General features: G+C 38.6%; 1 protein-coding gene across 1 annotated transcript in view; it reads right to left on the reverse strand.

Annotated features, from left to right (window-relative positions):
• The window catches only part of ATG7 (autophagy related 7), a 217,036-nt gene that overhangs the window by 148,043 nt on the left and 52,102 nt on the right, over positions 1 to 16,891 (reverse strand). The window contains exons 10-15 of the mRNA XM_016209928.2: positions 15,355 to 15,445; positions 14,429 to 14,573; positions 11,441 to 11,599; positions 4,506 to 4,700; positions 3,062 to 3,262; positions 1,271 to 1,386 (exon numbers count right to left, since the gene is read on the reverse strand). Coding sequence (XP_016065414.1) covers positions 1,271 to 1,386; positions 3,062 to 3,262; positions 4,506 to 4,700; positions 11,441 to 11,599; positions 14,429 to 14,573; positions 15,355 to 15,445 — 907 coding nt within the window. The remainder of the gene's footprint in view (positions 1 to 1,270; positions 1,387 to 3,061; positions 3,263 to 4,505; positions 4,701 to 11,440; positions 11,600 to 14,428; positions 14,574 to 15,354; positions 15,446 to 16,891) is intronic.

Consider the following 16,891-nt stretch of genomic DNA (forward strand, 5'->3'; position numbering starts at 1 on the left):
AGTCAATGGCTCTCTCATCATTGATGTTTCTATTCCTCTTTCTCTCTCCCTTCCTCTTTCCGAAATCAATAAAGACATAGTAAAAAAAAAATTTTTTTTAAAGCAACAAAAAAGGAAAATATTAGTAAAACTAAATGAATACCAACTATATAACACTAATAATATCTTCTGGGGCTTAAAATATAGACAGAATTTTTAGAAAATGAGTGTTTAGACACTGCTGGTTGCCTACCCAAAATCCATTCTTCATTCTATTTTATTGCAGTTTTATTCAGAGAGGCAACTACATGTCAGTCTTCCTTGCAGCTAACAGTGAAAGGTCATGTGATACAGAAGTTAGAATCAGTGGGCAAGTCTTCCAGGAAACCTCTTTAAAAGATGGGCAAGCCTCAGCTGAGCACAATTTTTATCTTTTGCTCATTTCTTTCTTTTTTTTAAAAAATTTTTATGTATTGATTTTAGAGAGAGTGAGGAAGGGGAAGAAGAGAGAGAATGAGGAAGGAGGGGGAGGAAGAGAGAGAAAGAGAAACATTGATTTGTCGTTCCACTTATTTAAGCATTTGTTGGTTAATTCTTATATGTGCCCTGATGGGGGATCAAACATTGCAACCTTGGCGTATCTCGATAACACTCTAACCAACTGAGCTACCTGGCCAGGGCCTTTTTTTCTTAACTATAACACAAAAGCAGTACTGGAGGAAGAGCAGCCATCTTTTGACCAGAGGTAACAAGCATAAGGAAGAAAGGTAAGAGCAGCTTAGTGAATGACAAGAAGGAACTTGAGTCCTTGATGGCATTACAGAGCCTTTGTATCAGTCCTGGACTGCCTGCCTCTGAGCTTCTTGCTTCATAAGAAAAATAAAGCCCTGTTTGGCTAAGTCACTGAAGATGGATCTCTGTAATATACAGCCAAATGCATTTTCTATCATATGTGACTCAGGTGCTGCCTTACACATGTTCAGGGCTAAGGAGGTAAAACTTACTAACAGAATAAAAACATGAAGGTCCTTAGGCCCCTACCAACATTTTTATTCTTCTGTATCACTAAATTGAACTAGGAGAGTTCAATTCCAAAAGGATGCAGTGATGTAGCCCCAAAGATTGCATGACAAGTTCTTCTAGGCCAAAGAATCAGGTCAGGTTTTTTAGTCTTATTTGTTTGAGGACAGAAAGAGCAACACAATTCTCAGAAGAGTCAGACTGAGAAAAGGCCAAAGGAGACACAAAAGCTTTCTTTGTTTAAATACCCATCTCTAAACAGCAAACTCACCCTTCCGGATGCTGCAAAACAGAAACCATCAATTCCACAGCCAGGGCTCCTGCAATCATGGCCAGTCCTGGACGACTCACAGTACACTGCTGGTCCAAGGTCCGGTCTCTGGTTGACTACAGAGAGATAGTAATTGACATGCTCAGCTCTAGCTGTCTGCAGCATGAAACTCCTCAATGATAAAGCTATACAACATAACCAGATGTCACTGTTGGCAAAGAACATTCAGCGTCAAATAACATCATTTCTTGCAAGTACCAAGAAAAACAAAATATACAATTTAGGTAACTAAATGAGGTAATGTACTAAAAAGGACTAGCAGTTATAAACAAATTAAAGATTTGGGGCTTAGCTGTCTCATATATAGACTTGTACAATGTGCCCTTTTAAGTGATTCAATTCAACTCTACTGTGGTTTGTAGTTGAGAGACAGAGATACAGAGAGGAATAATCGTTTGATTAGCACAAATGATTCTATCCTGCCATTTTAATTGAGCTAATGCTGCAGAGTACCTGTGAGATGGGAGCACTAAATTACTATTCCTGCTGTCCTCAGTTCCTATGTGCCTCTCACAATGTGGGCATCTTGTCATTCTGAGTGTTATCTCAGGGCTTAAATACAACTATTTTTGTTACAACATGACTCCAAACCAAAGAAATTCTAGTATTCCAACTCTGGACAAATGAAAAGAGGCTATTAGGGATACTTCTGACTGAAATTTTTACCTTATGAACATAAGTGACTTGACTGCAACTGACCCTTATTTCTATTAGTTATTAAGAATGAAACAACAGAACCAGCTTTGTATTATAACACCATGATGGAGATCATAAAGCCATCCTTCTTCACATAAGAGAATATTTATCATTTTTTCTTTATACTAGGAGGACATGAAAGCCAGTCATCCAAAAGGGGTATGAGTTATTAAAGAACATGGTTTAAAAGAAATGGAAAATGGAGGGGATGGTACAGAAAACACCTCTCTCTGCTTTGTTCCACTAGAAGTGATGATCTATTCTGATAAAAGACAATTCCTACAGACTCTGCCTGGAGTGGTGACATTAACACTATAGACTTACATTTCAACAGTGTACTACTGCTTGGTGTTCAGAGCACTTTCACGTTAAACCCACCTTGCACTGGGAGTAGTCAGGGAAAGTAGTTTTACTTTCCTACTGGGGTTAACAGATAAAATACAAGATGCCCAGTTAAATTAGAATTTTAAATAAATAATGAATTCCTTTTTAATATAAGCAGATCTCAAATATTGCATGGGACATACTTATACTAAAATATTATTCATTATTCAAAGTTAACAGGGAATTCTGTATTTTTACTTGCTAAATCTGACCAGCTTATGGGCCCCAGCCCCATTCTGCAGAAGCACAGGTAGCCTAAGAGACTTGTTTAGAATTACCCCATGAGGCAGCGTCCAAGCCAGAATTAGAATTTGGGTCTTATTCCCCATTTAATTCTCTCTTCACTAAGATAGACACAGGAGACAGTGCTGAGTGATGCCAGGGACTGGTCCATCCTGCAACTTCCTTGCTGAGCTTTGCACAAAAATGGTTTGTTCCTGCCTTTTTATTGGTGAACAGGGAACAGCTGTACACAGGTGATGATGCCAATCAAGGCCCACAGTGGGATAATGTCACCCCCCAAACTGAAGAATTCTTCTCTTTATTAAAAGACAGTATTTAAATAGTCATAAAGGAAAGAGCTGAGTCTCTCTGCCCCAGAGGGCAAGACAGCTATAGGAAATACTTGGAACCACAAAGAAACTCACTTACATCTCCTGGGGCCACCACATCATTGCAGAAATAGCAGCCAAGTTTGTAGCCAGGGATGTTGGCAAAAAGCGACGAGCCCAGATCAGTAGGTGCCACAGGGTGGCTGGGACACAAGTCCCCGGCACCCTGATGCTTAGGTTTCTTCAGGCCATGTCTCATGACAACAAATGTGTCAAAGCCCAAGGCAGCATTGATGACCAGCTGTGGGTTTCAAGGAATAAAAGACTAGAATTAAGAGGCACTTGTATTTTAAGCCACGGCTAATTTCATATTTGGTCAACTTTTAAAATTTATTTTGTACTTGCATATGAGTGTAATTAGATACTAGAAGATAATGTTGGTGAAAGTTACCCAACACTGAAGGCATATTAAGTGCAAGTGATTAACATAAATCATCTCTTTTAGTTTCATTTAAAACTCCCAGCAAACATTTTCTATTTAAAGATGAGGATATTGAAAGTCAGAGAGGTTACTTCTATAACCTGTTCAAGGTCACTTAGCTGGTAAGAGATAGGCATATAAAACCACAGTTTGATATTTCTTAAACCCATTCTTTCCACTGTTATACTGTGGTCTCTCATGTCTACACAGATTTTTCTCATAACAGTTTGAGATATAATTCACATACTATACAATTTACCCTTCATAGATTTTTAAGAACAGCTTTTATTTTTACTTATAGGAACTTCTTTTAGTTGTAATTTAGTTTATTCTCCCAAATTCCAAGTTATATAAAAAGTTAGAAAAATAAAGAAAAACCATACCAGAAAAGAAAACAAAAGTCACTCACAATCTTACAGCTCAAACAGTTACTATTAATAATTTGGGGAATTTCTTCCTATTATTTTTTCGTTTTATCTCCCGTTCCTTCTCCCTCCCTTTCTCCCTTCTTCATGTTTCCTCCCCCATTGATAAACCGACATAGACATAAACGTTTATATATACATATATATAAACATAATTGATATAAAGTATATGCAGTATTTTCTCTGCTTATTTAACATAATGTGGTATTTTCCATGTTATTAAAATTCACTGAAAACATAACCATGAATGGCTGCATATTACTCTATCACATGTATGTACCATGCTTAATTTAACCATCAATACTGTTGACCCTTGAATGTGTCACTGACCAAATAGTAGTGAATATGACAAAGTCTTTGCCCTCTTGGAGCTTACATTTTAGTGTGAGTACCCATTCTAGTCCAAAGTACCTGAACGGGCTATGGAAATTAAGCAGTAAAGGATAACTATTATGTTGGATGACGGCTGTGAGGCAGATAATCTGCAGTGGAAGCCTTTTCCAACTGTGTCACTAAGGACACACGAAGCACACGTCTTTTCTGCAGGGAGGGTGGACTGGGGACACTTCTCCCTCTAGGGTGATTGTGCATTAAATCACAACCAGAGAAAAAAGCCCCAGGGGATCCATACACCTTACCTTTCTCTTGCTCGCAGCAATGACAGCAGGAAGCCACCGGCTCTCCCTGGTGTCCATCAACAGAAAGACAACATCATGGCTTTCGATGAGCTGCTCCAGTTGCTCCACATCCCTGCGGGCTTGCTCCAGGGTCACGCTGGAGAAGTTCACTGGATGTCCAGGCATGGGGATGCTCATGTTGAACCCTCTGGCATTCTAGGGAAACACCCAGATATAAGGATGTCTGAAGCAGAGGTAGAGGTGATGTCTCAGAGCCCATGTCTTCCCATAGCTACAAGCATGTAAGTATGGTCACTTGGCAACCAGAAATGTCTCTGTGCATAATTATGTTGCTTTTTCCTTTTGCTACCTGTGCTCTCAGGCTTCTTTACCTCTGTATCCTAGACCTCCTTGGCCTGCCACCACAGGGTCCCTAAGTCTGGATAGAGCAGCAAACAAAGAAATATGAATATTAGTTTCAAAGTGGGTGGCAGGGCACTTCCCATCTGAAGCAAGAACCCTGGAGAAAGCTGTTTATCTTTGGCTCTTTCCTACAATCTGAGGCCAAAACACTTCATCAAAATGCCCTCTGCCTGCACAAATCCCCTCTGTCCAGCTGAGCTGTCTCTTCTTACTTGTTCCCAACTTGCCCTCTCCTCCTTTTCTTTAGTGTATAACATCTCAAAATGACATGTTATAACAAAAAACATTTGATTTAATAAATTTACATAAGATTAGAATGACTGCTAGTCTTGCCTTCATCTTCCTAGGGTTATACACATTTAAAAAACAACAACCTCAAAACCAAAAACTCTGCTTGTTAACTTTCAGCCAGAAAATCTACTTAGGACTGTGCAGATATTTGTTGGGGAGGGTGGGAAGTGGGGAGGGCACCCTAAGAGCATGTGGTACTAAAGTGAGGCCTCATTCTCTGTCCAAAAGTAGAAGTTCCCTGGCAACCTGGGTTTTCTTCAAGTGTGGGGACGCACTTTCACAGGGGCTTTAGCACAGCTCTGTAATTTACCATTTGCCCCCTGCTGGCCATAGAGTGTCTTGGCAGATTAACAGTGAGTCACATACGGGTGCCAAAGGAGCTGGGGACATTAACTTTCCAAGAAAGAAAGTTTTCTAGAATCACAAACTGCACCCTTAATGCCCTGCATAGACCTGGCCACACGGAAGTGTGTGGAAACATCAGCTTTTTAATTCCTTTGCCAAAACCCCTCACCCACTGGAAAAATAGCTCAGGGGGCAGGGCAAGAAGGTCCTGTTACAACGGAAAATCTATTTTGTATAGTGTAGATATTTTCTCCTAATCTTAAATTTTAAATCTAATCTCTGGAATTCAAGAACGGGACAATAGTGACAACAATCTTTAGAAGAATGAGGGGAAAAAAAGTTGGAAGAAAAACAGGAAAGGACGCCAGGCAGAAAGGACTTCAGCAAGAATAAAGGTTCAAAACAAGTCCATCTGAACAATGAAAACACCACAAAGACAACTCCTGGGACCTCATTTGTTCATTCATTATGTATGGTGCACCTACCATGTACCAAGTACTATAATAAACGATAAGAAAAGCAACCACCACAGTCATAACAACAACAACATAACGAACAATAATAATGAAGCATTTCAAGTGGTAGTAACTTGGTCCAAACAGATATTATTTAGGTATTTTAATGACGCCAAGATTAAAGTATAATTACTCAATGCCAATTCTGACCTATTGAATAGTACAGATCCTCACCCATATCCACTTTGCTAACCTAAATAATTCTCTGCTTGCTAAAATTTCAGCCAATAAACGTCGATAGGACTGGCCCTTGGCCCACCATTTAGGTTTATACAACTGAGGCTGGAATTCAGCAAGTTTCAACAGAGTAGGTTTCAACCTTGGTTGCACACTAGAACCACCCAGAGAGTTTTAAAACTTCCTAGTGCCAGGCTTTTCCCTAGACCATTTGAATCGGAATCTCTGAGAGTGGACCCAGACACCAACATTTTCTAAAACTCCCTAGATGATTCAATTGTGTGACTGGGGCAAGGTATAATTTACAGAAAAGGTGAAATGTACAGATCTCAAGTGTACAGTTCAGTGTGTTTTGCAAAACTGCAGATTAACCACTGTAACGCACCTGTAAAGATACAGAACATTTCCATTACCCCAGAGCGCAATCTTGCACCCCTTCCAGTCAATCCCCACTACTCTCCAACCCCACTGGGACAACTGCTGTTTTGACATTTTAAAAAAATTTATTTTTCAATTACAGTTAACATACAATATTACATTAGTTTCAGGTGTATAAACAGTGATTAGATGTTTATATATCTTACCTGGTGAGTCCAGTAGCCATCTGGCACCAATGTAGTTATTATAATATTATTGACCATACTCCCTGTGCTGCACTTTATATCTCATGACTTTATAACTGCCAATTTGTACTTCTTAATCCTTTCACCTTTTCTGCCCATGCCCCCATTACCCCTCTTACCTGGCAACCATCAGTTTGTTCTGTCATGAGTTTGTTTCTGTTTTGTTTGTTCATTTTGTTTTTTAAAATTCCACATATAAGTGAAATAATATGGTATTTGTCTTTCTCTGTCTGACTTATTTCATTTAGCATAATACCCTCTAGGTCCATCCATGGTGTCACAAATGGCAAGATTTAATTCCTTTTTATGGCTGAGTAATACTCCATTGTGTATATATATGTACCACATGTTCTTTAACCATTCACCTATCAATGGATAATTAAGTCAGTTCCATATCTTGGCTACTGTAAATAATGCTGCAATGAACATTATTCTGCATTATTATTGTGCAATATTGTGACTTTTTAAACCCTAGATTGGTTTTGCCTAATCTAGGACTTCATATAAATGGTATCCTACAGTATACCTTGTTTGCGTTTGGTTTCTCTCACTCAGCATAATTCTTTTGAGGCTCACCCATATTGTTAAGTATCAACAGTACGTTCCTTTTTGTTGTATGAATATACCTCAATTTCTTTATTCACTTTCTTATTGACAGCTATTTGGGTTACTTCTAAATTTTGGCTATTATGAATAAAGCTACTATGGACATTCATGTGTAAGTCTTTTAGTATACAGGAGTGGGCAAAAGGAGGTTTACAGTTGTTCATATGGAAGAAGACAGATAATACATATAAATAATACAATAATCAATAAATAAATAATATAACTCATAACTGTAAACCTACTTTTGCCCACCCCTGTATATATGTTTTCATTTCTCTTAGATAGAAAACTAAAAGTGGAATTTGGGGGTCATTAGGTAGGTGTATGTTTAATGTCATGAGAAACTGCCAGACTAATTTCCAAAGGCCTTGTTTTACCAGCAAACTATGAGAGTTCTGGCTGCTCCACAGCCTGATAACATTTAGCACTGTCAATCATTTGAATTTTAGCCATTTTAGTGGGTGTGTAGTGATATATATTTGTCGCTTTAATTCATATTTCCTTGATGACTATTAATGTTCAGCATTTTCATGTGTTCACTGGCCATTTATAGAGCTTCACTATGAAATAAGTGCCTGTTCAAGTATTTGCTCCTTAAAAAAAACAGTATGTCTGTCTTATTATTATTGAGTGGTAGGAGTTGTTTATGTATTCTGGATAAAGATATTTGCCAAACAGATGTACTATATTTTCCCAGTTTTGGCCAGCCTTTCCATTCTCTTAATAGTGTCTTTTGAGAAGCAAAAGTTTTAGATTTTTATAAAGTCCAAGTCATACATTTTTTTATTTACGGTCAGTATTTACTGAGTCCCAAGAAATATTTGCCTATCACAAGATCACTAAGCTTCTTGCTCCTAGAAGCTTTGAAATTTTAGCTTTTATGTTTAATTCTATGGCCTTACTGGGGTGTCACCTAAGGGCTCAGAGTATTCAGTGAGGTCTCTTCCTTCTGAACAGGTGGAACTCCAATGCCTCCCAGCCTTGTTAGAGCTCTGGTATCTCCATTCTCACAGCAGAATGGTGGTGCTTTTTGCCCAGCTTTACAGAGTCATGACCCGGGCATGTACAACTTCCTATTCAGTCAGAGGCTCAAGGTGCTGCCTAGATAGTTTTCTGGGCCTCCTTCTCTGCACAGCTCCCACATGTCTGATACTCTATCCTGCAAATCCCAGACACCTTAGCTGCTCTGAACTCTGATCTCAGCTTCCTCAGCTCATCAAGACCAAGAATATCCTATGGGCTCTGAAATGGGCCAGAAAATGCTTTCATGCAGTAAGTTGGGACAAACATTCATTCTTTCCCTTCTGTCTGGGACCACAGTCTTTCACTGCCTATTGTTCATTGTCTGAAGAGAGTCATTTTATATATTCCAGGTACATAATTGTTTATGGTAGGAGAGCTAGTCCAATATCAGTTATTCATCAGGGTTGGAAGCCGATGTTCAGAGTTGGGTTTTAAAACCTTTAGTGTAGCTCCATAATTCTACATTTTATTGCCTAGCCTTAAAAAAAAATGGTGACCTCAAATAGTTACTTGATTTATTAAAGGTCAGATTTTTTTCCTATTCAATTAATTCAATTCTCAAATTAGGCATGGTATTTGTAGCAGTGCAATTCTTTTCATGTCTTGTTCACTTAGGACTAGCCTTTTGGCCATGGCCTGGAACAAGGAAGGTAATGAATATCTGTTAAATGAAAAAACTACACTAAATTGAACATATAGAGAAAATGTTCTTTATGGGTAAGCCTGGCTAAGCAATAAGTGAAATAGCTTCACAAGTATTTTTCATGAATGAATTATACTAGCACTTTGATGGGCTGTATACATTATCTATGATTGCTCAATAGGCATGAAGGATAAAAGTATGAGAGACCTGACTCCTGGGCTCAAGGACTTAATACTCCAATAGGGATGTCTGTGCTGAGGAAGAGGCTTGATCCTGGTGGGCTGATGTTTTCAAGAAAAGCTGAACTTGATCTCTAAGGTCCAGCATGATGTGGCCCTTGCTTCGGCCCCAGTCTCTTGTCTGTCTTCCTTGAACTTTGTGCTTCAGCCACCCTGGTTTTCCCTTCAGTTCCAAAGAAGCACCATGCTGCTTCCTACCTCAGGTGTTTGCACAGACAGCTCTGCCACCTTTAGTCTAGCTAACTCCACTCATCCTACAAGACCTAGTTTCCTCACAGAAGTCTAGTCTTGGTCATGGCTTCCTGTTAAACATTCTCATGGCAACTGAGCTCCTGCTTCATGTACTTATTACAATTATAATATTTTGTGAAATTAGTTGTTAATGACTGTCTCCCTCATTAGACCATAAGCTCAAAATAAGGAAGAGGAAACTTTGTCTGTCTTGTTCCCTAGTCCCAAGCACATAACAGACCTTAAATATTTTGGTGAATAAGTAATAATAGGGTAACAAATAAATAGTGGGGACTGATTTGGCTCATAGACAATGGCTATGATTTGAGCAAGCCAATACTTCAGGCAACAAATAAGTGGCAGAGCTCCGATTCAAAGCCAGGTCTCTCTGGATCCCAGGGGGAGCTCATAACACACTTCTGTGATAAAGTGGATTATTCTTCTCAACTATGTACTGCCTCCCTCTAATAGAATTATATGTCTATCACCATATTACTCTGCAGAACTTCCCACTAGGACAGCAGAGTGTACTGACCGACCCTACTGACTTTGGGTGTGGCCCTGAGACTTATTTTGGCAATGGAGATGGAGGACATTGCACAGTGCCATCATTAAGCTGAGACTTCAAGAGGTATAGGTATGTTAAGTTTTCACCAATGCTTTTACACTTCCACCTTTTACCATAAGAAAAGCAGGATCAGATGGCTGTTGCTCCCTGAGTCTAGATTTTGAAATAATGACATATAGTGCAGACTGGAACCTGACTCGAAGCTTGGAGTCCAGCCTAGCCTAGCAACTAAACCACAGCCAACCTGCAGACCTGTGATCATGAAATAAATATTTATAAATGTAAGCTACTGAAATGTTGGGATGTGTGATATGCAATATTGTCACAGCAGAAACCTAACTAATATGCCTCCTTAATGACAAGGTTGTAATTTATTCTTATTTCTTTTGGCATCTAGTAACCTAGTTGGGTACATAGTGGGTGCTCAATCAATACTGTTGAATTAAACCAAATAAATGACATTCCTCAGATACACTGGAAAAATGAACAAAACCGTCAAAGTTACTTCTAAAGCAAAGACTTCTAAAATGAATGAATAATGAGTGACTAAACAGAGAAACTTTGAGAAAGTGGGCTTTTTTTTTTTTTTTAAGTTAGGGCTGAGAGTCTCTTGTGGCACTTTAAATATAAGTAGATGCTTTGGAGACATGTAATCTAACCTCTGTCAGATAAATTGACTAAGCATGCAGAATCCCTTTTGCAGAATGACTTAAAAAAACCTGACAAGATTTTGAATCAAGTGAGCTGAATGACTTTGTTTCCTATTATCTGGTGTTTAAATGATCCAACTAAAAAATAAGAAACAGCTAAAGTAAAAAGCTAAACATATAGCTCAAACTTTCTTCTGCACAGGCTTGCATTCAATTTATTTTATCAATCTGTTCTAAGAAACTATCTCTGTATTCTCATGATGAAGGAAAAATAGTATCCTACATCTGTCACCATAAATCCCTTTGGGACAAGGCAGGATATAAAAATATACATACCCCCATAATTCCTCAACTTAAAGTCAGATAATACACTGTAACTTACGAAATATTTTTTCACACATTCTTCATTTCATTTTTACAACAATATATGAGGTTTTGTTTTGTGTTTTAATCCCCATCTCTGAGATGAGGAAACAGAAGCTCAGCCACATAATGAGGGCCTGGTAGTAAGTGACAGATATCTGACTGTCTTTCACCAGTACCATACAGCCTCATTCCTCAAGACTTAAACGTTAAAGACACAGGAGAAAAACTCTGACATTCCCAAACAGCATCAACGCACCACTCCGGGGAATATTCTCTGGAGCCGGTCTGCTGCAGCCAGGGCCTTGGACTTGCCACCTGTTAGGCAATCTTCAAATTCATAGAGAGGCTGCCTCACAGGATTGGAGTAGGAGATCTTCGCATTGTCCACAAATGTGATGTGTCTGACGCCCCATCCCTGCATGGAAACAGGATATCATGGTGTGTTTCTGGTGAACGTTTCACAGGGTATCTCTCTTGAAATCCTGAAAAGGCATTTGCTTTGGAGCAGCTTGGGAACCTCAAAATATAGGGAACTTCAGAAATTAAATTGTGCAAATTCAGTTTCTGATAAACAGAATATCAAAATTATACACCCAGTACCTGGTTTCCTGTAGTAATGAGACTAAGAAGTGTCAGAGTGGCTCTAGCTAATAATTCACTACTTTTGACAGTCGTGCCAGAAAAAGATTTGGAGGTGACTCTCATAAAAACTGTCTATGTTGCTGTCTTAAAAGAATTAGCAATAGCCCCCCCATGTCCTTGCTTCCCCTTAAGGAATAATTAAATATAAATAACAGCTCATCTTAAAACTCACTTAAAGCCTAAATTAACTCCTGGGAAAAATGACTTACAAGTTATTTCCTACTAACACTGTAGAAGAGTTTCTATTATTTCTCCAAGAGGCAAAAGCCTTAATAATCTAGAATGTAGGGGATGATTCTGTATTCTCAGATAGTTTTCATACACTTCAATTACATCTATAAAGTCTTAAAGCTGGATAGGATCTCTAAAAATCTTTAGTCCAATTACTTTGTTTTACAGATATGAAAACTAAACTCAGAAAAGGTAAGTGACTCACCTAAGGCCATAGATGTAGTTAATGGTGGGGAAGAAATGAGATCTCCAGAGTTGCTATCAAACGAAGATGCCCACTTTGGGGCGGGGGGGGGGGGCGAGGTGGGGTGTGTGCATGTGTGTATTTCAGTATATCATAAATAAGCATAATGATCCAAGAGAAGCTCTGCCATGATTCACTAGAAAGCTAAGATTCTGCTCTCTCTCATTTCAATATCCTTCCATTAGGGACCTTGAAACTCAATTACACTGATGATTCTAGGGGGACAATCAATGAAGACCCGATTTGTTTTTGGGGTTGAGAAAGGCAGGCCAGAATCTGTCCTTTCAAAAGCATAGTTTAGATGGGCTGTTTGTTTTGACACCCAGAGTTAACTTTTTGGTCTATTAACCCAGCTAAGTAATCGATCATGACCGAGAATGAAGGTATGGAAAATCCAAAAGTCACTTGTGCTTAGTTTGGAGATATTTATTTCTGAAGTATTTTTGCATTTCTTAAAGCAATGCTAAGTGGGTAGCAAAGAAGGCAGTTTGGGAACATGCTGGGCAGTGGGAAGAAAGCCAGATAAATTACAAACATGCCATAGGTAGTCACATGCAGGTGGACTTCCACACTTAACTTTTGGCTTCCTGGAATGCTACACAGTTTAAATGGCTAATCTGCAAAGATTAAAGAGAATTACAATACTCAATGCTGGTGAGGATGTGGTAGTGAAAAGCCTGTTTTACTGGTTGATAATGATAAACTGGTGTATTTTTCTGGAAAGCAATTTGGCAATGTTTCTAGAGTCTTTAAAATGTGTACATCCTTTGACCTACTTCTGCTAATCTACCCTAGGAAATAGTCTGAAATACTGACAAAAATGCAATTGCAAAGATGTTCTTTGCAACATAATTTATAGTTATGTATAAAAAATTTACACTTATGTAAAAAATTGGAATAAATGTTAATGCCTAATGTTAGGGGAATGTCTCAGTAAATTATGTTTCATCATACAAAAAGGCATATACTAAAGCCATTAAAAAGGCCTAATAAGCACCCTTTTTAATGATATAGGAAAGTGTTTACAACGTTAATTAATAAAACCAAGGGACATTATTACATATCATATAAGGTTTAAAAATATATATTAAACAAACACTGAAAGGAAAAAAGTGAAAAAGTGGTAGAAAAATGGATACCTTTCCTGTGTTATAACTTTTACACAAGAGTGTTGTAAACCATAAAGGAAAAGACTAACATAATTAATCACAAAAACTTTGTTAAAAATTTTTTATATGGCTAAACATACTTTAAATAAGTTGAGAAAAACATTTGCATCACATAACAGAAAAAAGGTTAACCATAATAAAAAGAACTCCAAATCAATAAAAGAAACACAGCCCAAAGGACACGAATAGAAGAAATAAACTTCACAAAAGAAATAAAATTTAAGACTCTCACTAATTAAAGAAATGCAAATAAGAAGTTCTGTTCCTCACATGTTTCTAGGAGTAGAGACTAGTATAATCTTTTTGAAAGATAATTTAGTTCGGGAAGGAAAAAAAAAAGAGATATATATTACATTTTCTCTACCATAGCAATTCTAGGATTTTTTTCCCCAAAGAAATAATACTATCAATAGTATTATCATAGTAAAGATATAAGTGTAAATATATTCATATCATCAGCACCTCTAAATGAAAAATATGCTGACACTGATGAAATAAACCAAGGACACAGTCATACAACAAAATATTATATATACATAACATGGGATACAGAAAAAAAAAGAGCCATAATTACTTTTATATTAAGTTAAAAATAAAAACCTGTTATAGACAGTATGCTATGATCTAATTTTCATAAATATAAATAAATAGCAGCAAATATGACAATGTCTATTTGTATATGCCTATGACAACTTCAGGGAAAGATGTACTGCATACTGATCTATAAAGTCTAAAGAATTCTGGGAAATGTGACTTGGGATGGGAGTGAAGAGAGACTTTGTGTTTTTACCTTATAATAAAAGCATGTATTCCTTTTATAATTAAAAATATATTGAGAAAAGAAAAAAGGAAAGGAGAGAGGGAGGGAAAAGGGCATCTGGAAGGTGGAAGGCAATCAGATATAGTAAAATAGAGAAGCCACAGCTTCAAAGGTACCCTTTGGCCCCCACAAACTTACCATCAGTGTCCTAGCTACATTACAACCCAAGGTGCCGGCTCCAAGCAGCAAACATTTGGCAGACACAACTTTGTCTAAATCCAAAGTAGGCACCAACCTCCAACACATCAATTTGAGATTTAGATCCACTGATGACTCAGCTAACCTAAAAAAATGAGAGAATTATTTATTTATTCAGTCAATCACTCATTTATACTCCCATCTTGTCCTTTTTGGATAGAAAGTAGCTGTATGGGAAAAGAAACAAATACTAAGGAAATTAGGATCAAAGGAAAAATATGATGAAGCTTGAGGGTAAGTGGGGAAGAGAAAGGTTACTTACTGTACAGAATCATGCCATTGTAGTCTTCTGCAATTGTTAGCGATAGGCCACATATTTGATACTGAGCTCCTAGCAGCCAAGATGAAAAGGGAAGCATGCCTGGTACCAGAAGTCATTGTATCCATAAATAAAAACACACCAGATACCAGTTGCTTAAGAGGAAAGTTTTTCCTAATACTGAAAACAGAGACATTTCTTCCATGTCCACTCAATAAAGGGTGCACTTACATTCTCCCTTAAATACAATACTGGTTTCCATGAAATATTTCTTATAATGTCCTTCTATGTAGGCTACTTGGACAAAATTAAAGGGCAATGAATAAAGGACTAAAAGATGCTACAGGTATACAGGTCTGCAAGTCTGAGCTTGAAGCAAGGACAAAATTTAGAATGTCTAGGAACAGGTGAACTGTGTGCCCTTCGGGATATCTATCAATATTAATTCCCACAACCAAACTTAAATTATGACTTAAGCAGCAAAGAATGCAATAACACTCATTGTTCATGTGAATGGCACCCCCTGGACTGAATTGTGTGATGCCACTGGCCTCACAGAACCTGGGGTGCAAAAGCTCCATTGGAGAAAACATCTTCCAAAATATACCTTTTAGGGTCCATGCATTCACTGAGGTTCACCATCCTCGGTCCCATGCCTCCTTTCTGGTTCTTTTCCCATCCAACTGCTTTGGGACAATCTTAATGCAAATAAAACAGTACATTTAATGAAGGAGGGAAGGATGAAAACAAGTCAGTCAAGCAGCAAGATGGCCCACACATTGACAAGCTTTCCGCACACTTCCTTCTCAAAAGGCTCTTGGGCCTGAATTTGCATCTGCTTGCCTCAGTGGCCTCCCCATCTGCCATGGCTACTAGGAATCTCGCTTAGAGGCCAGTAGACCCAAGCATAGTCTTCCTGTAGAGGGGCTTCTGAAACAGCCCTCAACTCTAGCCCTAGTTGCTTTGGTTTCTGCAGTTACTGGAAGCTGCTCAAAGAAAGACAATCATACTTGGGATTGGTATAACCCTGTTGAAGGTTCTCTATCGAAGCAAACACATTGCTGTGATGGCAGCATAGCTTCTGATGAAATTCCCACTGGGATGTGAACAGTACGTCCCTTCTGGTCCTCATCTTCATCACGTCCCTTTGCTCAGCCACTCAACTCCACCGTGGTGTACTTACCTACCTGTGGGCAGACCAGAGTCCAGGAGGACTGTCCCTCTGTTAAACTGCCCTCTCCTTTAAGCTCACCCTTACCCATTCAGACTTTCCCCTTCTCTGACTTATCTTTTAACCTGCTATGGGTGCCTCTGTTACTCCAATTCTCAATGTATGCCGTCTGATGCTCTGAGAAGATAAGGGTCCCGTGGCTAACAGACTTGGGAAATACCTCTAGACCCATCTCTATGTTCCCTATCCACTCCCTACCACCACCCAAACCTGGAGATTCACATTGCACTTGAGGGAGATAAAAGCTCTGAGAAGCCTACAGTAAAGGAACTACAGTATTTGATGCCGCTTTGTTTCCCAAACTTACCTGCCTCTAAGTATCTCCCTCCCTCACTGGTAACACATTCAGGGAAATGCAGCTGTATTCTACTGCTGCAAAATCCTCTTAAAAACCTCAGTTGCTTTGTAGAATACTCCTGCTACCTCCTCACCTTAATGGAAACCTGGCTTTCTTGGTGGAAACCTGCTAATGGGGTGCAGCCACTCTCTTACACTTCCTACATCTCAGGACCTCAGTCCGTTCCTCACGGAATCCCTGAAATTCACAGTACAGCTTCAAATCCTTCACAGGGAATTCACCCAGCCACAGCCCTTTCAGCATCCCCTCCAATGTCTGCTTACATGCATCTCTGAAGGAACAGAAGCTCTTTGACTTAATGTACAAGACTATCCAGAGAAATTTCGTTTGTTTCTAATTGTATGCTGGCTCTTTGGCCATTCTCCTACTTTTAGATTTCTACTGACCTTCTATTTTTCTTTCCTTGGAAACTTTTTAGCTTTTGCTCTTTCTCTCTTCTTCCTTCCTTCCTTCCTTCCTTCCTTCCTTCCTTCCTTCCTTCCTTCCTTCCTTCCTTCCTTCCTTCCTTCCTTTTTCTTTCTTTCCTTCCTTCCTTCCTTCCTTCCTTCCTTCCTT

The sequence above is a fragment of the Miniopterus natalensis genome, chromosome 15 (assembly GCF_054644295.1).
Source record: "Miniopterus natalensis isolate mMinNat1 chromosome 15, mMinNat1.hap1, whole genome shotgun sequence".
Lineage (NCBI taxonomy): Eukaryota > Metazoa > Chordata > Mammalia > Chiroptera > Miniopteridae > Miniopterus > Miniopterus natalensis.